Source organism: Lissotriton helveticus, chromosome 4_1, assembly GCF_964261635.1.
Source record: "Lissotriton helveticus chromosome 4_1, aLisHel1.1, whole genome shotgun sequence".
Taxonomy (NCBI): Eukaryota; Metazoa; Chordata; class Amphibia; order Caudata; family Salamandridae; genus Lissotriton; species Lissotriton helveticus.
In genome coordinates, this window is record NC_136063.1 from 2,066,122,616 (window position 1) to 2,066,150,243 (window position 27,628).

Sequence of the window (27,628 nt, forward strand, 5' to 3'; positions counted from 1 at the left end):
ACATATTGTACCCTACTGGACGAGCTCAGCAGACAGCAATTACTAACACACACACACACCCAGAGCCAGCCACACACACACACCCGGAGCCACACACACACACACACACCCAGAGCCACACACACACACAAACACACCTAGGAGAGCAAGACATATTGTACCCTACTGGACGAGCTCAGCAGACAGCAATTACTAACACACACACACACACCCAGAGCCAGACACACACACACACACCCAGAGCCACACACACACACACACACACACACAGAGCCACACACACACACCTAGGAGAGCAAGCACAGCGAGGGGGCAGGGAAGCAAGCACAGCGAGGGGGCAGGGAAGCAAGCACAGCCAGGGGGCAGGGAAGCAAGCACAGCCAGGGGGCAGGGAAGCAAGCGCAGCCAGGGGGCAGGGAAGCAAGCGCAGCCAGGGGGCAGGGAAGCAAGCGCAGCCAGGGGGCAGGGAAGCAAGCGCAGCCAGGGGGCAGGGAAGCAAGCACAGCCAGTGGGCAGGGAAGCAAGCACAGCCAGGGAAGCAAGCACAGCCAGGGGGCAGGGAAGCAAGCACAGCCAGGGGGCAGGGAAGCAAGCACAGCCAGGGGGCAGGGAAGCAAGCACAGCGAGGGGGCAGGGAAGCAAGCACAGCCATGGGGCAGGGAAGCAAGCACAGCCATGGGGCAGGGAAGCAAGCACAGCCATGGGGCAGGGAAGAAAGCACAGCCAGGGGGCAGGGAAGAAAGCACAGCCAGGGGGCAGGGAAGCAAGCACAGCGCCCCCTTGTGTCTCTTCCACAGAACAATTCTATTAAGAAGTGGGCCTTTTACAAAACAAACTACTCCAACCTATGTAGGGCAGGCCAATGTCAAAATATGGCATGTTATGCTTTTTACACATGAAGCACCACAACCTTGTGGGCTTCGGTGCACTACGTAGGGGATTCTCAGCAAATGTTGAAAGCAGGTCTTTCCAGGTCAAAATGGTTTACTTTGGTCTGTGCAGTTTATTGATGGCATACATAATTCAACTTTGTGCAGAAGGAGAACATGCTGTAGTGGCTTCTCAGATCTAACTGCAGAACTGTGCCCTAATAGGTTTTGTGGCAAAAGCTATCACCATGGTCCTAGGGAGGTATGCGTGCTTGCTCTTGCAACAGTGCTTTTGGATGCACTGAGCACAATAGAACAAAGGAAGGAAATATATGTCCCATCAGACCTCGTAATCATGGCTCATCACACTCTATAAATAAAGATCACACCCTGCTGATTGTGTTCAGTATTCTGTTGACACCAACCAGTTTCAGTGATGTCAGAAAGTGGCCTTTTGGGAACATACCGCTTTTGAAGAATAGGCGGACACCGCAGCCATTCAGGGTTCCAATTGCAGTCCTGAGCATGCTTTGCTTTTAAAGTCACCCAAATGGGTGGCGTAAAGCTAAACTGCAGCCCACAAACAACAGCTGACCTTAATGCTACTGATACATTCTCCTCCACCACATTCATGCAGCCTTATTAAATAGTCCGGCAAGTCAATCAGCATTAACCAATGTTACTGTGTTTGAGGGGTCAGCGTACATGCAGCGTGAGCTGTTCAGCAGTTTTCCATTTGCCAGTTTAACAAAAAAACGTATCAAGATTTAAAAAACTCAGAGAGGCCCGCAGAAAAAAAACCCATCAGATTCTTACACTCGTCATTTCTGTAATTCGTAATTCATCTATATAGAAATCACTGAACACTTATGGTAGACAATAGAACTACTTGGCCTTCAGCAAACATTGCTGCATGAACTCTTACTACGGACAGCGGGAGGGGGGGCAGGAGGGGGCACACGGACAGCGGGAGGGGGGCGGGTTAACGGGCACACGGACAGCGGGAGGGGGGGGCGGGAACGGGACAAAGCTGAAATGATACTCTAATGACAAAACAGCAACTGAACGCCGCATCATGAAAGTGCCAGCCCAGTTAGGCAGTTACTGCATTGTAATCGTTTGATATGCCTCACCGCGGTTTTCCTTTGGGTAAAGAGCTGTTTCTATTTAGTGGCACAAGATTGGACCCTTCTGGTCAAAGCTAAAGATATCAGGGCAAAGGTGACTGCAAAAGACAAAATAAAGTGTCATACCAGCATCCACTCTTAAGGATCCTTTCTCCGTTTAGTCACCCATACTTTTTTTAAACATTATTTTAATTAGCATTTTAATAAAAACCCGTACAGCGGCAAACATGGTTTTTATCACATACCATTACAAGAAAGGGAAAACAAAAGTCCTGCCATCCCCCCTCCTCAGCTCTCCCGCTAGTACCTCTAATACATACCATATGTTCCGCACAGTCACCGGCTCCGCCTGGAGTCCCTTCACCCCTGCCTGCTGCAGCCATGGAGACACTTTGGGTGAAAAGAGCAGCGTGGAGGGAGTGATTCACAGCTTAGGAGCAAACTAATATACAAGACTCCTTTGCACCTGCGCGAGTGGCTGCCTGAGCCGCTTAGCTAATTGTTGTGTCTTTAAAGGCCCGAAGATCTGGAAAAGGCCTGGGAAGTTCTCCAAGTATGGTGGGCAGATGTAAATATCTTCTCCACCCTGACAGACAACAGACCGCCTGACATATTCTAAAGGAGGCCCTAAGACATGTCTCACATGTTCCCTTAAGTTTTTCACAAAAGTTCTGGGACAGAATGCAAGGAAAGAGATGGCAGAAGAGTTAAAAAAAAGGGATAAATCCACTGAAAAAGTAATTCCATAGCAATACTTTTGAAAAGCAAAAGAAGAACTCTTAAAATAGGAAACTGTCAAAAATAAAATAAGGGAAACAAAAATGTTGAAACTGCTGTCGAAATGCGATATTCTTGCAGCGGCCAGAAACGGGTGAATAGAGCACATGCAGCATGGGAACACTTTGGAGAAGGAGTGAGGTCGTGCTGCAAAGGGACATGTCTAAAAGAAAAGTTCCAGGTGATCATGTGGAAGGTAGCATGCTGTAAGCTCCATTCTTTAGAAACAGAACCCAACTCAAAACACGTTACAGTTTCCACAGTGTAATCACTTCGAAACTGTAATTGTATTAAAAATGTCAGTCTATGAGACGTCACTGTTTGGTGTACTTTGTAATCTAAACCTATGTAGTTCACTCTTTCTGAACTAAAGCATGTTTTAGGTGGGAAACACCAAACACATCGGGGTCAAAACATCGCGGTGCTATCACACCGCGACTTTGACATCGCATGGTCGTTCACATCGCATGCTATTACTACGCATGCTACGACCGCGCGCGAGGCCATTAACATCGCATGCAATTACAACGCATGCGATGTTAAGGTGGCTACAGAAACGGGCTTTTCCGAAAGAAAATTCAAGGGATGCAAACAGTTGTCTTTTAAACGGGCGCCAAACAAATGCAAAAGAAACGCAGAAACGGGCTTTTCCAACAGAAATTTATCGGATTAAATTAAAATGCTATGTTAAACAAATGCAAAAAAAAATGCAGAAACGGGCTTTTCCAACAAATGCAAACATGCAGCGTGTATTATGCAGTTCCAATGAATGCTATATACAATGATACCTGTTCTATCACATTGTACTCAGTCATTCTAGGACATGTGCTAAAATATGACATTTCACAACCCAACTGAACTCAGTCTAGTCTATATGCACTTAATTTTCCTTAAATGCTCAATGTAAAAGGTACCCACTGAGACATGTCGCAAGCTGCGATGACATAATACTGGATCGTGTAATGCTGGACCAATCTTTTCTGAAGCCTTACTGGATTCTACACTGTTCTCGACAGGGCAGACTCCAAAACAAATAAAGACTAACCTCAGGAACACAAAAATAATAACTTCAAAGTCCCTGTCAGTGCGCAGAAAAACATACGGTTTACACATGACAATCTATGTGGTATCAATCTACTTGCGACACCTAGAACTTTCTCCAAGACTCCTTAGTATGAAACTGCATCCTGTGACTCGAGCAAAATCAGACATAAAACACACATTTGCGGAAGAGAATCTGGTCTGATGCACATCTCTTTAACGCTTTCGTGCATGAACCAGATCATAGTAGACGCACTGCTTAGCCTCTGGTCTGGACGTTGAGCATACTTGGCAAAGAATAGACTGTCGATGGCGGTGCCAAGTAAATGGCTGGTGGTCCACTGCAGTCTACGGGTTACATCAGGTTAAGTAGATGTTACTCCTGGCGCGGAATTGTGGTCCATCAGATGTTGTTTAATTGTTCTTTTTCGAAGGTTTAGCTGATGGTGTTCATTATATCACTGTAGACTAGTCCCTGCTTTGTAGGAGAAATGAGCACAGAAGCACACCTGACACGAGCACAGAAGCACACCTGACACATGGCGGGGGATGGATGGTGGATGGAGGCATGGATGAGTGCTGGGTGGGTGGATGGATGAATGGATGATGGCGGACCGTATGGTGGATGGATGGATGGGGGGATGAATGGACGGATGATGGCGGACCGTATGGTGGGTGGATGCATGGACACCTGACACATGGAGGGGGATGGATGAATGGGCGGATGAATGGATGGATGGATGGATGGATGATGGCGGACCGTATGGTGGGTGGATGCATGGACACCTGACACATGGAGGGGGATGGATGAATGGGCGGATGAATGGATAGATGGATGAATGGATGGATGGATGATGGCGGACTGTATGGTGAATGGATGGATGAATGGCTGGATGGATGGATGGATGAATGAATGCTCAGTCTCGCATGGCGGACCGTATGGTGGATGGATGCATGGGTGGGTGGGGGGATGAATGGATGAATGAATGTTCAGCCTCGCAGATGGGGACGGGGGAGGGGGAGCAGGCATATGGGGTGTGAGCGTGCGCGCATGGCCATACAACATGCATTGTGAGAAATACCCTTGACATATGAAAAAAATAAGCCACATAGAAAAACACACGTTCTGTTTTTGGAACCATTTCCAATATTTATTTAACCCTTAGTGTATTTTCCCCTTTCCCCTAAATCCTTAATGTTTTTCGGGTGGTGCTAATACTAAGTCAAAGGTTTCTTCAATTCTCGTAAGTTTATGTTTTATGTTTGAAACATAAGCCTGTCCTCCCAATTTGCAAATGTCTTTAGTGTTTGGCCTTTCTTTGTCTCATTGACCTGCAACTGTATTTGCACTTTATTCAGAAGGCCGCTGTCATCACACTCACAAAGCCTGATGTGATTACATTATGCACTTTATCCGGCCCTGACTGGGCTCACTTGAGAAAGAGTTAGGTTAAACATGTCAGTAAATTGATGCGTCCACACATGGGAATGACTGACAAAGAACACTACACTGTGCATGCTGCCAATCTCTATGGTGGGAAGCTACACTTTCCACGCCAGATTTACTAAATGTTTGGTCTCCTGCAACGGGATGAAATGGGGATCAAACATCACTCACAGGCAACTTTTTGTGCGCATAGAACTGCTTTGCCTCCTCCCCCTTATTATGTTATGCCAAAGGCCATTCTGGGACGGGCAGCGCAAAAACAATAGGTTTTTGGCCAAAGCCAGATATAATCGTATGTCATTTGGTTTTACATGTAACTTATGTGCTATACCCTCGAGCACACATCTTACATGTTTGACTCCTGTGCTGTCGTTTACAAGTAAAAATGAATATTTATACGGGGGTGGGGGGCTCCTAGAGTACACACCCTATGCCAGAAAATGCTGGCTTGCTTTAGCGACACAGTTCAAGGTGAGCAACACGCATATTATCAATCATTTTTAGTCTGAGCATCACCATGTTTTCGGCCTTCTCCCAAGGCGAAACTCCAATTTTTCACACAACGCTCCATTGCATGAAGGATAGGGCCTCTGAGACTGTATTTGTTCTTACTAACATTTCTCTTATACATTGCCCTTATCATTGCTCATTCCATATTTATATAGTTCCACACCAGCGTGTGTTTACGCTTACTGTCACTTATCCCCTTAGGATTCAGGCCATCTTCATTCGTGTCCACTTCCTTGATTTCTTCATTGAACTGTCTCACTTTTGCCTTGGACCTGTCTCCCTCTCCTCTCCTCTCCCCTCCCTTTCTGCCCTACCCCGTTGTTTGCTTCTTTTTATTGCTTTTCACTCTTTTCTCCCCCGCCCTCTCTTCTAGCGCTGTCTCCCTGCCTCTCTCTTTCTGCCTCCCTTTCTCCTCCCTCCCTCCCAGTGATGCTCTGGAAGTACATGCCGGATCCGCCCTAAGATCTGTCCATCTAAGCAGCGGCGCATCGATCAGTGTCACCCCCACTGCACGATGCAGCAACAGTGCACATGGCAGCCGAGAGCCGCGGTTCACGGGCAATCACAAGCGTAGAGCGCTGTGCACGGATCAGTGAGCGCAGTGCACGGATCACAGAGAGCAGTGCATGGATCAGTGAGCGCAGTGCACGGGTCAGAGAGAGCAGTGCACGGATCAGTGAGCGCAGTGCACGGATCACAGAGAGTAGTGCATGGATCAGTGAACGCAGTGCACGGGTCACAGAGAGCAGTGCATGGATCAGTGAGCGCAGTGCACGGATCACTGAGAGCAGTGCTCTCACTGAGCACAGGGCGGGCGCAGTATGCAGATCTAAGAGCACAGCAAGCCTTGTCAGGAGCGCATGGTGCACAGTTCAAGGTCAGGGCTCAGTGCAGTGGAGCGAGCATAGTTTACTGTGTACAGATTCCAGAGGGCAGTGCAGTGCTCGGTACTCAGTTCACAGTGTACCGGTTACAGGGCATATTGGAGTGAAGCAGGAGAGGTGAAGGCTTTCAGTTGAGCAAACTGCATGACTAGTGCGTCAATTTATTTATTTTTATCTGTGCACAGGATAAGACACACTTGTGGCTTCAAATCACATTTCCGGGAACACGGTACATTTTTATCATTCACGTGGAGCTAATCGGAGACATCTGAAAACAGTGTGCTGTGTCATCAGGGATGGGCATGCCGCCTGCTCCTCTCAACAAATCTATTTTACAGATCCAGCAAGGTTCTACTTTATTTATCTACGTGTGTGTTCATGCTGATGCTGCTAGACTTAAGTTTTCGAACAGAAATAGTTCCTCACTGCAAAAGTATTTTGTCATTCATCATTATATTTACTGACAACAAGATCGCACAATGAGTTAAACAACTACGGCTGACATCAGCTGTCCTCTGCAGATCATTAGCTTTAATCTTGACATGATCAACTCATCCTTTCATCTTTCCGAGGTCGGCAACATGAATATCACCAATGTCCTGATAACGAGAAGAGTTCTCTGCGGAGATGCAACCGGAATTTCCCCTACTGGCCACTATCAATGTACAGGATTCCTGCAGAATTCCCGATTCTGACACAAGGGGGTTCGACTCAGACAAAGTAGATGTTTCCCACCGGCTCACACCAGGCGTAAACATCGGCAAGTTGTCCCATGTGGGGCGAGTGTGGCGACAGAAGTGAACATTGGCTGGCAGGACTAGTGTTACATGCTCTTCCCCCGGCGCCTTGGCTGGGGGTCAAGTGGAGCTCACGACGGCATTCCTAAAGCAATTTTACCATCTGGAATCCCTGATACATAACATCGTGTCCATTGTTCCCACATCTGGAAAATCTGGATGCAGAAACACAGGCCCACATACAATTTGCGATCGTAATTCCATACAGGAATTCCACACCACACAACGTGTACCGAGGGCCTACATTGGATAATCGTAATACCTGTTATTTGCATAGCTCGTAAACGAGACGTGCGTTACGAAGCTCTGAAAAAACACAAGCCACCTTATTAATTATGTATTTGAGACTGAAAAAACGACTGGAGTGAGGCAACATGCCTTAAACACTGAGTAAAGGAGCAACACTAAACTGAGTTACTCACATTAAATCGAACCACGATAGGACGGCAGCTCTCACTGACGTTACTAGCCTCACTGTGACTTCTTAGTCATCGTCCCATCACTCCAGGGCCCGCGCCGCCCAGGGCGCCAGTGCTCGCTGAGAGGGGAGGGGGGGGGGGGGGGGGTTGGAGTGTTGGTTTGGGCACGACTAAACCCACCTCCAACTCCGGCCCAGGGCTATGGGGCACCGGCGAAATATGATGGCAGGCTCATTAGATAGTGACAACCCCATCTCATTTGCACTGAACCGTAAAGCAGCCTGGGTGTGCAACAGCTGCATGGCTGCGGCAGGAGACACATTTACTGCCCTGAAACGAAAGAGAATCAGGGAGGCCGTCCTGCGGAGATCCTCGAGGCGCTAGGGAGTGAAAAAACAACGGGAAGGCAGCATAGCGGCGTTGCCTAGCCTCACACCTTTGCTGTGCAGCCTGTCCCTATTTAGCTCGGGATGTAGTAATGTATTTGAAACCTCCGCTGGATTTGTACTTCAAATTCGGCTTGTGTGTGCGAGTGCCTTAAATGAACATCAATGACTTTTACAAGGGTCCAAGGGAGTTGTTAAAATGGCCCTTGTTCATCTATTCCAGTCGTCTCCAACCAGTAGCTCGGGAGCTACTGGTAGCTCACCAGCGCCCTCAAAGTAGCTCTCAGAGGTGAAGCCAAACCAATCTGATCTCAGGGATTCGGTGTATATTAAAGAAGGCAGCACTGCCCGTTTCATTACCCGTTAGAGTTACAGCCAAACCAATGGCAGGTCCTCTTAATAACACTCAAACGCACACTCTGTTAGCCTATTTATCAATCAATCAGGGATTTAAAGAGAGCACTACTCACCATTGAGGGTCTCAAAGTGCTGGGGGGGGTGGCATTTGGGCAGCTTCACTCATTCGAAAAGCCAGGTCTTGTGGCTCTTGCTGAATGCTTTCTGTGTGGGGCTAAGTCTGATGCTGAGGGAGAGTTTGTTCCAGGTCTTGGCTGCGATATAGGAGAAGGATCTGCCTCCTGTTCTGGCTCTGTGGATGCAGATGATTTCGGCCAAGGCCTGGTCAGCAGAGCGGAGGTTTCTCTTGGACGTTTAGAAGGAGATTCTTTCATTGAGGTATTGGGGTCCGGTGTTGTGGAGGGCTTTGTAGGTGTGTGTGACCAGCTTGAAGGTCACCTTTTTTTTAAGGGGAGCCAGTGGAGGTCTTTTTGGTTCTGGGTGATGTGATGTGGTCTTGTCGTGGGATGCTGTGGACGAGTCTAGCTGCAGCGTTCTGGACGGTCTGGAGTTTGTGGAGCGGAGATTTGTTGACTCCAGTGTAGAGGGCATTCTTGTAGTGAGCGTATGGGTGACGGTCTTTCTGGATTCGAGGGGGATCCATTTAAAGGTCTTGCGAAGTATGCAGAGGGTGTTGAAGCATGTGGAGGCTACGGTGTTGGCCTATGGGTCTGTCACATGAACCATCCTTATCCACTTTAAATCTACCTAAGAAGGAGATTGGCCATATTATATGCCCTGCTCTATCATTCACACCGTGTATGACGTCAAAGAATAGTGGCAGCAGTAACCAGGGCTGTGTGTGACTGCAAGAACTAGAGTGAAAATGTGTTGGTTGGGATCATGATCAACCAAAGAGCTGAGGGAAGAGAGTATGCTTCCAGGGCAGAGAAAATTAGAAGCATCACATTCATTTTTGTGTGAGTGTGTGACATTGTGTCCTTCCCTAATAAATAGTGTTGGTTCCTTAAAGCTACTCATAGTGTAAAGGGCTGCCAAATATGTATGCTGGTCCCCATCATAAAAGTATTATCTCTGACGCAATTGTGTCAGTTCGTGGTATAATTGTGCCATTGCCATAATATTTTCATCCTTGACTATTTTGGGCATACAAGTCTAGTAATTACATAATTGCTGCCATCACTGACATATTTAGAGCATGACTGGCTTGCTTTTAGCCATTCCTGACAAAGTGGCAACCGCTTCTCATAAAAATGTCCATCACTGATATATGTTGTGCATCCAGCTGTGGCACAGTGGTAGCCCCGGTTTAATGGTGGGCATTATTAGCATAACAGATGCATTAATAGTGTTATGGTGAGCAAGCATGGCCTATGATTCCAATTCCTGGGTATTTGAAGCGGAATTTGTTCATCAGAAGCATGGCAGTACTAGCTGAAAACGAAAATCTGATGTTTAGGGACTGTGTATTTTCTAACAATGAAAACTGAATTGATTTTTAAAGAAAAAAACATGCTTTTTCTGAAAAGTTTTTTTGGGGGAAAATGTAGTTTGATTGCTCAAATTGGAAAGTGATTTTGATAGAAAAATATGTGTATTTTTAAAAACTAATATGCTAATGAAGACAAACTATTACAATTCTAAAACACATTTAAAGTTGTTAGCTGAATGATAATTCAATTTGAGTTGGGGAGACTTACTGCTGTGGTAGTACCCTTTGTGGCACACAGCATGTGATGATTTGAATTGTACTTGATTACAAACATTTAATATTGAAAAACGTTTTCCTATCATTCTGCTGATAACTTCATCCAGAATGTGTGGGTGGTGACTACTGATAAATCGTTTTTAGGGTGGTCATAGTGTAATGTTAATACATATCATCAGCATTTTACAGTGATAAAATAGGCTAGTAGCTCGGCAGTACTTTCCTTGAGCAGAATTAGCTCTCACTACAGAAAAGGTTCGAGACCCCTGATCTATTCTATCTTGTATCCTGCGTATACAACCGGAAGGTTAACGCATCTCCCCTCCATCCATTTCCGCAGGCCCCCTGCCTACATAATAGTGCACGATGCGCTTCTTGTCGGGCATGCAGAGCGGTGAATGGAGCAGTGCTCTGAGCGCGTGATGTGTAATACCGTGACTGCGAGCGATCGCACTGACTTCACCCACCATGGTCAATGCTGCGCCGCATAGCCCGTCCCCTCGTCAGACGCCGCCCTGCCCCAGCATACTCACCGCGGGGGGGTGGGGGGGAGGGGAAGCAGCCCTGGATGCTGACATTGACCCTTTGATTTGATGCGGGCCCTATGCGGGTAAACGTCCCTTACCGTATGCATCCTTTGCGATTAAGTCGTCTTAATACCCCGCATGTCATGCACCCCACTTCATGCAAGTCTGTTATGTACCCGCCTAAAATTAACATTGTATTATAAAAACGGCCACCACATTTACGGGAGGGCGGGGAGGGGGGGGTGAGAGTGAATTTGTTTCTTCGCCGCTTAACCGCTTCACAGTTAAAGGGGCAGCTCAGCCTCAGGGACACAGCAAAACGTTGCGCACCCGTTCAAAGCGTGGCCCGAGCAGGAAGGAAGGCGGGTGCCTTCAATGCCGGACCAGATTCGGGGGCGTTCCCGAGACTGACGTCGCCAAAAGCGAAAAATTCTCGGGAACGCCCCCGAATCTGGTCCGGGATTGACGGACAGAGCCGTCTCCCAATGGCTAGCCTCCATTTATGGAGCTAGCCAATGGGAGAGTTGGGCGGATCCCTATTCCCCACTCTAACTCATAAGGTTTTTTAGCGCATGGGCACTTCGTGCGCATCGCTAGTCAAAACCTAAAAAGGCAGGAGGGCTAGCTGCAGATAGCGGTTCAGGGGGCAGTGCAGGCTCTGACTAGATGGCGTCCCAGAGCAAAACAAGCAGAATAATAACAAGTGCCACATTGCAACATACCAATAAGTAATCTGTGATCATTGAAAGGGTGATACAGACTGTCTCCCTGTAAATCTCACGGGCATAGCGAAGTTCTATGAGTAAAGTCAGCTACTGAACATCAACAGTGTAAACATTTGGGGTCAACTGCCAGGCCGTAGGAGATGATTTTTACAGACTCTGAGATTGTATACCCGGTCAGCATCCATCCATGCATTCACAAACATTAACCCGTGCATTCAGTTATTCAACCATTTACTCGTGCCCACACACCCAGTAATTATGTAAGTACTCAGTCACTCGTTCATCCATGCATCCTCTCAACCACTGACCCTCACAATGATCCATTCACACACAAAAAGTCCTCCATCAACAAAGAAATACACATTAACACCGCTCAGCTGTAGTTATCAGCTTCAAACAATTCATCCGGCTGCCGACTTCTGCATTTGCGCTCCTGCTGATGAGCATGCTATTCTTCCTGTGAGCATGCTACATCATTGTGTTGGGAAGTTGAGGGTATTGATCCAGATGTGTGTATGAGGTGACAGGCGCTGCTTCAAACAAATCAATGCCTTCATCAACACATTCTGCTTCACTTTATACAAGCGAAAGATGTAGACGTTGGAAGAACCATCTCATAGGGATAGAAGGAGAGTTGAGGGGGCTGCACATCCTACCCCAATCACTCAAACAATGCCACGCCCAAAAATGTTAAGCGATATATTTAACAATCCAAGAAACTGCTGGTTGGGCACACTCCATATGTGCTGTCATTATAATCGCTGTGCCATGAGGGTCTGCAGACTGTGAAATGGGACCCCAAAGTTATTTTAAAGAAACAACACACAAACGCAGCAACATAAGCTCACTTCTTAGAAATCAAGACGCTCCTTAAGCAAACCCCCCATCACACCCCTCTCCCCCGTCTTTAAAAACTGAAAAGCATACCTGCCCCTAGATCCATCACAAATATACTGCAGCGTCACCGGCCACGGCAGCATGCGCAGCTTCGGCAAGTGAGAGCTTGACTCTTCTCATGCTGCGACGAAACCGCACATGATCGATCAGAAGAACCATGACGTGGGAGCTGTAATGGACACGGGGGGACAGCTCCCGTGAACTATTGCAATATTTCCATGGTGACCACAGCGAATGAGGAAGTACTTTGATTATGGGAGTCGTCAGCGGAGAGCACGTGAGATATTATTTGACAAGGCAGTCGAAAGTCACTCATATCGGAGCAAAGAAAGAATCAGACAGAGGGAACGCCCAGAGTGAAAAACATTTACAGACCATTTGGAAACGATACGTGATCCCCCCCCCCCCGGACCTTCATGGCGGCGGCGAAAGTGAAAGCGCGTTGGGAGCGCACGAGACGCCGTCGTCGTGAGCGTGCACATCGGCTGCTCCAAGCCTACATTAGAGAGTGAGTCACGCGCTTGACCAAATCCCATGCGCGTCTCTTGTCTCTCCCTCTCCCATTGACAAAGCTCTTGTCTCCACTCGTTGTTAGGCTGGTCGGCTGAACCGGCGACTATAGTTCTCTGGCGAGAACGCGCTTCTAGCCGAGACCTAATAAAGGAGACAATCCCCAGCCAGAATGAGTATGGGGGAAAGAAGAGGACAGTATAGCAAGCAGGGATTAAGATTTCGCTCCACTCCGACCATCCCGAAAACAGTGTAAAGGGGAGTCCGCTTGAAAGCCAGTTAGATATTTACCATCGAAAGGCATGTCCACCAAGGCAGACTGAACAGCCTCAGAAATGTCAGAGGTGGGTAACCAGGCACGCAGGCGAAAAGATACTGAGCGAGTCATGGCTCATCTGACAGAATCTGTGGTATCCATGTCACAACGAATCAGCAATTTATCCACCTGACGCCATCCTAGATCAGCTGAGTAAGAGTGTCTCGAATGTCATCAGGGATGGAAGGGAGAAGGCGTGAGACTGAATCTCACAAAATGGGAGAAAAATGGTCCAAAACATAGGTGGTATTAAGGGACCACAAAGCGGAGCGGATGGCAGAAAAGAGATACTGATCAAGATCATCTAAACTTTTAGAATCCCTGTCTTGAGGGACGTTGGCATGGCGCCGAAGTCGGGGGAGGCTGTAGCAGCCTGAATTACAAAGCTGCACGAAGTAGGCTGTTGGAAAATGCAGGGGCAGGAAGGTGCCTATGAGCTGTAGACTGGTCCACGGAACTCATTGAAATAGGTTTAGCACAAGTGCCCAGCAAAATATCAAAGAGAGCTTCACTAAAGGGGAGCACAGGTAGTCCTCATCTAGCCCTGATGCAGCACCCCCAAGTAACGGATCAATGGCCACCTCCACAGAAGGAGGATGCAGCCACAGAACCACAACAGCTCAGCAAAAGTCAAGCTAGCCTCTGAAGCAAGGCTAGGAAGAGGAAACAAGCCAGAGGATGGGGGAAAAATCATTCTGTCTTAGCGCACTTACACAAGAGATTCCATTGAGCTCGTTGGTCATACTGTCTGCTGCTCGTTTTAACCCTCTCTCTGGTTTATTCGCTGGGGTTATATATCAGGTGATCCACCTCTGGTCGTGATGTCTGTTTGTCTGATTTGTTTGTTGTGTCCAGATCCTGTGGCTTTCTTCATAGGCCACTTGAATCTGACGTAATACGCAAGTCTGACATCTTTTGTAACACATGACGAAGAGATACAGGTCTCTATTTATTCTTTTTAGCTCTGTTTTTACCTTGCCATCCTCCTCTCTTGTAGGTTGGCGTCTGTACCATTTGCCCATTGTAGCACCGGACAGTTGTGGTAACTTATATATACCTAATTGGTAAGTGCCACATTCTACTACTAACATTTTTTAGTAGTTTACCAGCCTAACCGCATATGGTCAAGGCAATTGAATGTCAAGAATTTTGTGACCAGATATCCAACATAATACTTTCTGTCTTTTTACATTACAGATCTCAATGTTCGACCAGAAAGAGCATACCACCACTTGCTTTAGTATCAACACATTGTTGTGACTATTCGTATTTTCACATTTGGTGATTTTTGGTTTGACAGTAGCTGCACTTCACAGATCCTGATGAAAGCAGAGACACTTTTATAGATCGTTAAGGCTGAAACATGTTGATCTAGCTAATGAAGCCTTTATAGTTTTGATAGGCTCATTCAAAGCTTTTTAATCTTGTCACAGGGAAGCTTAATACAGTTTATTGCTCTACCTGTAGGCAGTTTTAGATTCACTCACTTATTCAGCACTGCACTATTTCTACACACACCCCACGCTAACATATGTTTTTTAGGACAACCCATGTGTCACAAAACAAAACATCCTTAAGCTCTTTCCTCGTAGAGAGGAGGTTGTAGCCCGTGCTGTGACTTGGTCCCAACACGAGGAGCCACCCCTATGATGAAGCATGACACCTCCGGGTGTGTGAGGGGAATCGTCCTTTAAAAGAGATCCTCCCATTTGACTTTTATTAGTTGGATGTCGTGGTTCACATTCTTTCTTGACTGCCTCTTTTGGACCCGTGGGTTCTTTGTGTTTTCATAATTAAGTGGGGAGTCCACCCACGCTGGTCCTTAAACCTCCTATTGCCCTCTAACGTGTGTGAAAAATCAAGGCCACAACCCTCACCAATGTCAGACACCCTATGAAGCTCCAGAGGAGGCGGAGGAATGCCAGTTGTGTCATCACAGACAACACCAATATACCTGTGTGACAAGGGGAAAATAGCAGGGGGCTCCTCTGAAAGCAGAGAAAGGTAGCCCTAAGGCAACACCTAGCATCAGGGTGGAGACACAAAGTAGGGGCGATTGGGGCCAGCTGATCCATCACTCATCACAGATGGGAACTACAAAGCACTGGGCACCGGAGCTGATAAAGGTTTGATCACGGGTTCAGAGGGCTTCACTGAAACCTAGGGATCTCCCGCTGGTTTGGAGTCAGTCAAGGCTTCACCGATCTCCTAGGGGCCGAGACGCGATCCAAAGGGAGGCTGAGAACCAATATTGGCATTAATAGAAATTCAGTATTCCCTCATCTGAGCCAGAGTTGCCTCTGCGCTGGGAAACACCAGAAGGTGTGGGACAGATTCTTGCTCCGACCCTGAAATCGGAGCATTAGGAGGCATATCAGGAACACTACGTGCATGTGGTACAATCGCGGAAGGCCACGGCGCCGACGGCCTATGGCATGACTTACAAGCAGTCAGCAGGACTTACGGAGCTGATCCTTGGCAGTCCTCGAAGGAAGAAGCGGACGCAACTCATGAGGAACCTTAGATCACCGCTCCACTAACATGGTCATGCAGCTTTCCTGCAATGCCGAAAACCAAAGCTGAAGACATGAGCCGCACAGTTCGGAGTCAGGGTGCACGTTCAGACACTACATGTAAATAGAATGAGTGTGTGAGGTTGACATAGTAGTCCTCAGGACCCCGAGAATATCTAGAAAAAGTACACAGTTTCGTCAACAACTTTGAGATAGGCCATAAAGTCCAGAGATACTGCTCTCCTGATCCACATGGAAGCGCGGAAAGAAAGAAACTGACGTCTGCAAGTCGGGGAAGGGCTTATATGGACTCCGCTGACGTCACATCTGGAGGATGACGTAGTTATGGAGCTCAATGCCCTCTACCAACATGCAGAGGTACTGCTGTTTCTGGATCCAGTCTGACAAACCTAGCACACTGTCACTGGAAAAATAATGTTGGTGGAAGAACAAACAATGATCAGGAACGAAGATCTGGATCTGTGACGAGGACCGCAGGGAACAAAGGAAGCAACATGCAACTGCAATTTAAACATCAGTATGGTGGCGACAACAATAGAAGGCTCTGCACTGCCACTTCAGCGGCAGGTCAAGGCTGCCATCAACCCAGATGGTGATGAGTAGGAGCAATTGCTGGAAAAAGTAAATGGATTCAGTTTGGCACCTGTGGGAATTCAAAAGGTGAGGAATCGACAGTCAGAAGTGATCATCACAAATATTATAAAGTCTTGCTCCTGCAAAAGGACAAGTATCCAATCACAATTGGAAACTTCCACCACTTTCTCATGGGGGCATCAAGCTGATTTTATTAGCTGGACTATGAAATGCTCCAAAAGGAGATTTTTTTCATGCCACCACAGATTACGAACATTTAGACACTGGGGTGATAAGGTAATTAAAATTACTGCACCTGAGGTTATATCTGTAGCTTTAGTGACTTTTGATAATTGAATGAAAGCATTGTTTAGAGAATTGTTGATAACGATATACAAACAGAAAAAAATCACAGGCTGAAAAATTCTTGCGCTTGCAGGTTAAGCTGGAATATTCTTAGTATACTACAGACGAAGATTTGATTAAACAAAGCAGCATATTTAGGTGTAATAACAAGGAACAATGCACTGACAGGTTTCTGACGCTATCTAATGCAACTATATAAACTGGTAGAGGTGACAATTCTATAAAACAATTTTCATAGATGAACAATTTTACAAACAGCACTACAATAACTTTGGAAAGTGGGGAACATTAAATTCTGTTGGATGGACTTCAAGAGTGGCCTTTTAAAACAGTGGTCAAGTTTCATTTTGTAAATATTTAAAAGACTCAAACCTTTATCGAAGAGTCCTTGAGTTCGTTGAGGTTGTCCTGCAGAAAATGAATGGAGATGACACATAAGCCGGAATACTGCAGTTCTCAGAAAGGAGAAGCAGGTGGGAGAGGTATGGTTGTAACCTTGAAACAAAACAGCTACTCCTGGGAATAAATCTTAGAGCTCGTTAAAACAAAAAACTAAAAAAGCACAGAAAAGTGACCAACATTAGGTCACTGACACAGTCATTTTGTTGATACTTAAAACTAAATAACTATTTGCAGCTCCCTGAGACATACATGTATATTGACATGTATATGTATATGTGTATATGTGAATGAAAAGAAAAGTGTGCATAACATGTACCAGTAGGCTATCTAATATTGTATTTAACTAATTCAATGCAGAAGTCATCACAGTCTAATTTAGCGGAGAAAGAAATGTGAGGTTGATGTCTACAGGCACATCCAATGTTTATGCCAGATTGCTCCAAATTTCTAAAATGCTACTTCTGTCATTCTCACATATTGAGTATCACTTAATGAAGGATAGCAACTCAATCATTTCTAGGTCTGGTCAAAAGACCGTTGTAGCTGCTTTGCCACCCTCAATTAATTAAAAACAAAAAAAACCGAAATATATATACGCACACACATATAAACAAGTAACTTACCTTCGGTAACGCATTATCTGGCAGAGATGGGACCTAGCCACATATTCCTTACTTTAGTATCCTCCCCAGGCGCAAAACTGGACCCGGAAACATTTTCCCACTGTACGTCCACACACCGGTGTTATGTTAGGTACCCTAATATAGGCCCGGGTAATATCATACCCCTTCACCTACATTACCTCCCCTACACTACACTGTAACACACCTTTTAGGATTGAACCTTTACCTAGTTCTAGTGCTGTACGCAGAAGAAGGGTGTTCCCTGAATAATAGCGTCCTATAACTTCATCAATAGAATCACACAATATGAATGAATATTCATAAGGGTTCTTGGAAACCAAGCAGGGGCAACACCACCTGCATAATATCTATGTACAAGATTCATCCCATACATCATCCTCAAATCCAACAATGGCTTATACAAGAAACAAGGGGCAAAGGAACGCTAGATACTTTCTATTTAAATACAGCACATCTTGCTCGTGTTAGCTAGATGGAACCGAGAATTCCAGGCGGACACACCGACCAAATATGCGGAGGCTCTTGCATGCAGACGCTCCAGCTGATACTGGTCTGACGCATCCCTCGCGGGGTGTCCAACTCAAGACCACGATGGGGTCCCACATTCTCTTGCTTCAGGTAATGTGTTAGACTAAACCTAGAGGGATTCTTGGCTTCATACCGACTCACATGCTAGGAACACTTAGGTACATCTAGATAGGCATTGTAGGAGTACACGCTTTCTTTTATCATGCATTTTATATTCATGAATGTATTCATGATTATTGCAAGATGGTAGAACTGTACTATCCTTTTATATTCACTGCACTGCTAATCATATACAACTGCTACTGTCTAACGGTTGTTGCAGCACATCTATTTTACACTACAAGAAAAACTATGCAATAAATTCTTATTGTAACATGCCCAACTGTTTCTTCTGTGTAACTCTCAGAGACCGAGTAAGTGAGCACGAGTGACTGAGCGAAAAGTAGTACATTGTTTCCACGTTTCTGAGGTATCAGGGTTGTCAAAGTCTAAGGTTGCCAGACACTATTCTCTCCCTGATAAGAGGAGATTCTAGTGGCACTGTGAGCTAGCTAATGGAAACAGGCTAACATTCTCGGTGGGGGTGCTTGGAACCAGTCTGCCACCAAACCCACAGTTTATGTTATCCAAACGCGCAGATTCTGTACGGGAATATATAGCAACTACACAACACTGGCAGAGAGCGTCACGTGACTCCATATCAACGTCGTCCACCGGATGGGACATAAACAGACTCCATATAACCCCTCGCCGAGGTCAGTTTCTTCCGCAACTATTTTCCACACAAAAGTGGAGCCATAGACTGAAACTGCCTAATGAACAGTGTGCTTAAACCAAAGACACTCATGTGTCAATAAATATTGAATTCCTGACCAGAAATTCAGTATATCAAAATCATAATAAAAATATTGAGAGTTAAGAGAATTCCGATGTCCCACATCACTGGATTCTTCTTTTCTTCTTTTTTCTTTTGCAAATGATAAAGATAAAACAACTGAGACCAAACAGGACCCAGTTCGCAGAGCAAGGAGGATGGGAGGGTATTTAAGGAATCTGCGGGTAGAACCTGTCACTATCAGATAATGCGTTACTGAAGGTAAGTAACTTGTTCATCTGATAGATACATATAGCCACATATTCCTTACTTTAGAATCAATAACCAAAGCCATACCCACCCCGAGGAGGGTCTGCTAGCAGTAACAATGAAAAGTCTCTTACTAAGACTAACTCAGTCCAGAATAGACTGGAAATGTATGATAATGTAGGTGAGCAGAAAGATACCTATTATTTATATCAACAAAAAGATAGCCTAATGCTGTGAATTCACATGACTTACTCCTATTAACGAAAAACACAGTGTAAACAAATAAATTAATTAATACGTGAGGTCAAAGAACTGGAAGAAGGGGAGGAAAAACTATTTTCTAAAAGAACCCTCACTCACCCTAGTGGTGACATGCTTCATCATGGGGTTCCCACAGGAGGGACCGAGTATCCCTCCCCCCTGTGTGCTTCAACGCCTGCAACTGCAGCGGAGCAGGTATCGCAAAAGTGTGATGTGATGTGAGTGATCAGTGGTGAAAAGTGGACCCAAACAACTTTAATAAAGGACCAGATGTTCACATTAAGAACAGTGAGGCCAATTGTTGGTTTGTATTAGAACCCCAGTGGCCAAGTGTGTGTGGTCAACATGTTTCTGCTGTTTTGTGCGTATTCAGCTCAGCTTTCTTCAGGACCAAAATAACAAGTAAAAAAGACAGTCCTCCGGGGGTGCACGCTCGCTAAGGCGTGCCCGCTCCGTGGGGACAAATGTAAAAAAGACCAGGATACGATTTATCTCGGTTAACTCACGGTTTTACCCGTAGCCAGGACTCCTGCAATTAGCCTGGAGCCAATCTGTAAAACAGTTTAAGAAAAACACATAAATGTTGTGTATATCTTTACCAGTTTTCAATTGACCTGTCATTTAGACACCACTATAGTTCTAGGGTTTGTTGGACTAAACTAGGTCCCTTATTCAACTCATACATGAGCCACGAATTAGCTCTCTCTTAGCCAGTCATTTTGAGAGGCATAATTTATTATTTAAAAGAAATATATTCTCACGTTTTCAGAACACCGAATGCTTAACCCAAAATTATTTCGGACCAAATAACCCCCTTTCAAGGGCCAAATAGACGAAAACCAGATGATTCATGGCAGAATTCAAAGTCAATCAAATTACACTTACTCTGTACTACAAATAAGCGTACCACATGGGCATTCAGTGTGGCAATGTTTTCACGTCATGTTCCATCTGTAAAACAAACCAGAACGGAACAAGTTGCCATAAATCCGCCCAGCGGTAATCTTGGTTGTTGTTAAACCCATTCTCCCTATGCGCGACATTCAAATTGTCACTTACTTGACACACGACGACTCGCCGCCCGGAACCTAGTTCTCTGTTCCACTGGCGTCCGGGTCTTACCCGCACTCAAGCCGCTTACGTATTTAAAAAGCGTTCTTTGTGCGACACCACGTCACAAATCACGTAACCACCTGATGGGCCACGTGATCGGGACTACTCCCTATGCGGCGAAGGTGATGTCTGTCATGATGTCATGTTGTGTACTCGTACGAAAGATTCAACCGTACACAGATATGGTGTTATGGGATTTGCGAAAGACTATTCGTATCACGCTTTAGTTTTAGCACAAGCAAGTTATATAAGTTATAAACTTAAACCCTTTTGCGGTATTTATACACTTCCGGTTACTATCCTGGAGAGACTAGCCCGCTAACCTCGCTACTGTAATACTGCTTATAATACAGCCACAAGACCTGTGAGGTTACTTTCAAACTGGCGATCTTTAATGAGCAACAACTCCGAATCACAAACCGTGATTTAAAAGTCACAATTCATGAGGTGATGGTTAGTTATAATGAGACTAACACCACTGAGATTTTATATTCCATTAAACTTCCACACCCTCACTGCATGGACCATATTGTCAGATTGAACTATCTCAATTATTTACAGAGTCAATGATGTTGACATTAGCTTTTAATCTCTGCCATTGAGAAGGTAAAGTTGTCACTGTCTCAAAACACTACCCCAAGGGATGTCATCATTCAATCCAACCAGGTGAGATGATAACCGATGCACCCATCTCTGCTCTTGTTCAAATAGTTTATGCTCATTGCCATGTTGTAGGTGTTCGATCACTGTCCAGTGGATCTCATTAGGGGAGTGTCTATATTCTAGAAAGTGTGAGGTCATCTTAGTGTTTTTTTGCCACATCTTATGCTGCTCCTATGTTCGCACATACGGAGCTTGACCATCCTTTTTGTCATCCCCACATATTTCAAACCACAGGGACAGGTTATCAAATAAACCACATTGCTTGTGTTGCAGTTCGTGTGACTCCTTTGTTCCCAGGTCTTGTTGGGTTCCAGCTCCAATACTTTCGAGCTTGTAGTAAAGGGGCACACGCTGCAACTACCACAGGGGTAGTGACCCACCACCGGTGGAAGGCCCCATGCATTTAAAACACTTCTTGGTGTTTCTTGTACTCGGCGGGGGCGTGTGTGGACCAATGCATCTTTGAGACTCCTCGCTCTTTTGTAGGAGAATAAAGGTTTCTTCCAATTACAGTTATTGGATGTAAGAATCCTTCAATGCTTGTTGATACTACGAGTCACTACCTTTGATGCTGTATGCTGTATTATATGTAGTGACACATGTCAGTGGTACCTAAATGTCCTCATCCCTCGGAATCTCCTCTAAAAGAGACTCGCGATTTTGATTGCGAGCCCTTTTGTAACTCTTTGTTAGAAGATGCTCAGGATAGCCACGTTTGTGCATTTTTTCAGTTAGGCTATTGGCTTGTTCCCTATAATCCTTTACATCAGGAGGGTCTGCTAGCAGTAACAATGAAAAGTCTCTTACTAAGACTAACTCAGTCCAGAAGAAGAGAATAGACTGGAAATGTATGATAATGTAGGTGAGCAGAAAGATACCTAACCATATAAAGTCCCTTAGAAGAGATCATAGGCAAATAAAGTTGCAAGACATGTGAACCATCAGAATACTCTACCCATGTCAGTAAGATCAAACAGCTTTAGAAGTTATCACCTCACAATAACTGTGGACATAAAACAGAAACAAAAATTATAAGAGCATAAAATCAAAGGAAAGGTACTACCCATTGAAATAAGACTTACACCACAACCACCTAGTTATATACTCAAGTCAGAACAGCAGGTTCAAACCTGTGAACCCAGAACAGCTGGACGTGCCACTGAAGACCTGTAAACCAGAGAAGGTCAGGACTGTTCTATAAACTACACAGAGAAAATCCATCCTCTATGGAGAAAACAAACGTTTGAATAAAAAGCGAAGTCAAAGGCAACATTAGCACCTGTTGACATAGAAGCAGACCTCTAGAATATCCCATATGCAATAAAGTACATATATTAAGACATAAGAATAGGATTATAAAAACCCATGTATTCACCACGAAAATATTTATATTAAAAGATAGTAAGTAGAGACAATAATCCACAGGTAACAGTGACATAACAGTATGTGACTACAGCTGGATCATATCCATAGAAAAACAATGGCAACTACCCCATCAGGGTAACGCAAGTTGCCTAAAAGACCACCATTTAACAATGGGCGAAAAACATCAAATAAGATATCAAGAATAAAAAGAAAACTGGATAACCGAGTAAAACAAAAGTCTGAACAAGACCTTGCTTTATGATTAGAGACCATCTACCGATGGTCTGGTAGAAGACCAAACTCCAAAATCTTAAAAAGGGATTCTAAGATAAAAGAATCCGAATATCGTGAAATTCGAACATTAATTTGTCTAACCCTCTAGGAGCCACACTTTACAATGTATTAGAAAACTTACAACCCCTAGAGTCTAGACATAAAGAAAAGAGTTGCCTACCAGCAACTATAGACAGATACATAATAAAAGGAACTGGCCCATAAAACAACAAAGATCCTGAAGTCAGGAATAAAAGTCTTACCAAGGGTTGAAACCTTGAGGCCCATCTCTCTCCTCCTCAGGGATCAATCCATATTAATTATTTGCAGAGAAAAAAAATGGTACAGCATTAGAGGAAAAGTTCAAGAACAAAGAAACAATGTTTATCAATAACGGACAGCGTTACAACAATCCTAAAAAGCGGCGAAATACTAAATAACCTATTCCAATAGAAGGAAAAGAATCACTTTAAGATACTATAACTGCCTGAAGATCTATAATAGCATGAAAGTATACCAGAAGGGGAGACGCTTCGTGGGGAACTGAGAACAGCTCTGGGGATACCTGCAGTGGGAGCAGGCACCAGGAGGCTCGGGGGATACCTGCAGTGGGAGCAGGCATCGGGACTCGGTGTCCCAGCAGCGAACGGAGCCGCGAGCAGGAGCGGCAGCCCCTCCCCCCTATGTATATATATAAAACATATATATATATATATATATACACACACACACACACACACACACACACACATCTATATCTACACACACACATATATATATATATATATATATATATATATATATATATATATATATATATATATATAGAGGGGTGTGGGGGTCAATACTCTTCATCCATTTGTCTGCTCAGCTATCATTCTCATTTTGCTTTTACTCACGACAGCAATAGGCCAGCCCACGTCAGCCACTGTGCTATTGTATTCAAGTGCAACAGCCAAGTTACAGTTCTCACTCAGTTTTCTCTCATAGTCTTACCGAATTTGTTGTTATGCTCCATTGAAATAAGGATTGCTGATTGTTACTTTTTTCACACTTAAGTCAAGCCTGGACTGTTTGCTGGCAAGTTAAAATTCATTACAAGCCTATGCCACAAAAAAAAAATAACCAAAAAGGCTGCTCCTACGTGTGACAACCAGATACTTGCAAAAAAAAGTTTAAATTAATTTAAAACATAAATAAAAATCAAAGGTAAGTATTATATTTATATTTAAGAGAACTTTACGACGGATGTCTAGAAGGTAATGTATTTATTACAGGAACAGACAACCTTTATCATTCAAATCAGATTTCCTATTGCAAGATTTTGTATCAAACCAGCCGCAACTAGAGCTCTTTTTATTAAATTTAGGTTGCGCACCCTACCCTTGGCCTCATTTAATGAGCCTAATTGTCCAGGCTGTAATCTTTGTACGGAGTCTAAAGAACATTTATTGTTCCATTTTAGAACAAAGTGTGGACCTTGAATAAAGTGGATTGTGCACCTTTGTAACCAGATTGGGGTGAGAGACCGAGATAATGCACTGAGGATTTGTAAAACTGATACCAATCCTCAAGTTATTTCAATCTCTGAATTTTAGTAGGATGAGTGGCGAATTAGAAAGAAATGCTTAGATTAATCTGTTAATGATCATGCTTCCTGAGATTTTCTAACAATGTAATGTTTTAATATAAATGTATTGAATGCATCATGAATGGATTTCAACTTGTAGATAAAACTTACGGTCCGACTGCGCAATGAATTAATAAATTAAAAACCCTTTTTTATTTTAATGCACGCCACAGGGAAATACATTTCTTTTAGTGCACAGTGATAGTACTAGCAGCTTTAAATTACTATAACCTGACGAGACAGTTTGAATACACGATGATGACTAAAATACTTAAAGAATTTGAAAAGAAACGAGCATCTGAAATGCAATAGTTCTCACATTTGCGAGAGTTTAAGCTATTAGCATTGTAAATGAGAATTCCTTTTATTTATCTGTTTTGCTAATTAACACACAGATAAAAGGCAATCGTCATTTACAATGCCAATAACTCAAACGCTTGCAAATGCGAGCCCTATTCAAAGAAACAGCCGTTACTGTCCCGGCTGCTCCGTCCGTAAAAGCACGCATGGCGAGCTGAATGTCGCAGGAAAGCATGTCATACCTGCAGTAGGATAAACTCATTAAAGTAAATAGTGCTTACAAACTAAAAAAGATGTACCGTGTAACAACTGAATTAAAAGGGTCAGTCCTCATGGGAGGTTACAAATAAAGACAAGGCGATACTAAGGAGAGACTAGAAGCCTTTTAACGAATCAGAAGCCAATATTTACGAAGGACAATGACAAGTCAATGACAAATGAGGGCGCAGAGTGGGCGGGGCTTCTATTCCATACTCCAATACAGCATGCTGCAGAGCAGCGCATGCGCTGCCAAGGCTCGACCTAAAAAATTTAATGGCAAGTGTTGGCCACTAGAGTCAAATAAAACCTAGTTAACTTAACTAAACTATGATTAGGGGAAATAATATTTTATCTGCATTACACAGGGGAATAATTGGTAAATGAATTTTCATATCCTTTGAAAAAGAAGTAACTGATCATGGGGTCTTAAATTAGGGCTCGTATATGAGAGGTGATATGGACTCATTTCAAAAAATCATGATCATCTTCCATGAATTGAATTCTTGAGCAATGCTACAAACTGTAATGAAGAGATAGTTGGGTAAAGTAGATAAAGGTAGTTTCTTTTTAGGTTCTTATTAAAGTTCCAGACCGTCACTTTAGTGTCACGTGCTGCCATTCAGTTACTTGAAGCCACTTACAAAGAGGAGCTTAATTCAAATTTACAGATTGCTCATTTCATTTAATTTCTAAATCCTGGCGATCAACATTTTCAACTGTGATAACAGTTTCTGACTTCAAGTCCGATTTGAATGTGACACCATCACTAGCACACTCCAAATTAGAACGGCCATAGAGTAAATGTACAGCCAGGTTCTGAAAAGTGAAAATTTATGGCATGCATGCTTCTTAAAAGCCAGACTTCGACAGATTCCATATTTCAATGAGAAAATTCTTCATATTTTGTCAAGTCTCACAATATTTATGGGGGGAGAACTATGGTTGTATATCTTTAGTTTGACTGATAAGGAAGTGATTTAAATTAGTTAAAAAAAATGGCTCAGAATTAGGCCTCAGTTTATACTGGAATGAACAATATAACCTAATACCAAGCTGTAAAAACACATTGAAAAAAACATACTGGTCACACATCCTGAATGCCTTTCATTGTAACTCAAGCTTGGGAAGGCTTACAACCCATGTTCTTACTGTAAAACCTAACCCAAGCATTGAAGAGTTTATTGACCACGTACAGCCACACTTTGCCAGAATTCTGTACCTGAAACTAAGATATGGTACTTTACAGATTAAGAGCTACCCAGCAAATTGGGGGACGAAGGGGGATAGCACTTGCACTTTATTTCCGTATGTACCACAAGTTCAATCGAAAATATGGCGCATATCATGTTTTTTTTGGTACAGCGTATACACGGGCAAGGAAGAAATGGAGACGCCTGCTGTGCGATAATTTGAGATTCAAGAAGCATCAAGATGCGCTAAGGGTCTTGACAATCAGCACTGACCCGTATGTGATATTTGCCCTACCACGATATCCGTTTGCAGTGGGGATCGCAAGAAATAAAATGGGACTAAGATTGTGACACCGCCACGAACAATGCACATACCTGGAACACTTCTGATTTTTACACTGTTTTGCTATTTTAATTGTATCATACAGATTGTTATCCTATTTTAAATATACATATAATAGGGGGATGCACTGAAGTACTTAGTGACCTGTAAATATTCTTTCAAAACTGCAACCAATGACGATTTTGTTGTGGATTTTTTATATATTGTATGATTTTTTTTAGCCCAAATTTAATAAGTATTTAAAATGTGCATATAGTATGATGAGCATAGTTAATTGAATTTTTTTTATCTGTGAAACTTTTATGGCCTTTGGCCGAAATAAAGTATCTATCCGAAAATTCGATTTAAACGATTGTAAAATGAAGTTCTTAAAACATTTGAAATGATCAGCGTTTGGACAGACTTCTCAAAGCTGAGCCACATATAAGAGCAGTAAAAGAAGCGCACCAGTTAAGTAACTGTAATGTGGAGGCCCAGTACAAATTTACTACAATACTATGCAAGCACCTATGTCGGAAGCGAGTTGAAGAGTATCACCAGCCCACCTTTGCTTCCTCATCTCTTCCTCATCTCTCTATCCATCTCCGATTCCTATAGTATATGCCACACACACTCTCCACAGCAAGCTTAAGAGAAAAGCCCCCTCCTCCAGGACAGACACACCACAACAGAAACACAAAGTACTGTTCACACACTGCTATAGTGAAAGGGGTTACAATACTTCGCCATCTATGAACCCTGCTCTTCCTTTCACAGAACTACTCTTCCTGGTGTTAGGGGACCCCTAAATACTGGATTTAG

The 27,628-nt window shown here is 44.1% G+C and overlaps 1 protein-coding gene across 2 annotated transcripts in view; it reads right to left on the reverse strand.

The window, feature by feature from the left end:
- The window catches only part of THOC2 (THO complex subunit 2), a 1,495,542-nt gene that overhangs the window by 206,961 nt on the left and 1,260,953 nt on the right, over nucleotides 1-27,628 (reverse strand). For both annotated transcript variants that reach the window (XM_078688746.1, XM_078688744.1), the window contains exon 33: nucleotides 17,143-17,178. In XM_078688746.1, the coding sequence (XP_078544872.1) occupies nucleotides 17,143-17,178 (36 nt within the window). The remainder of the gene's footprint in view (nucleotides 1-17,142; nucleotides 17,179-27,628) is intronic.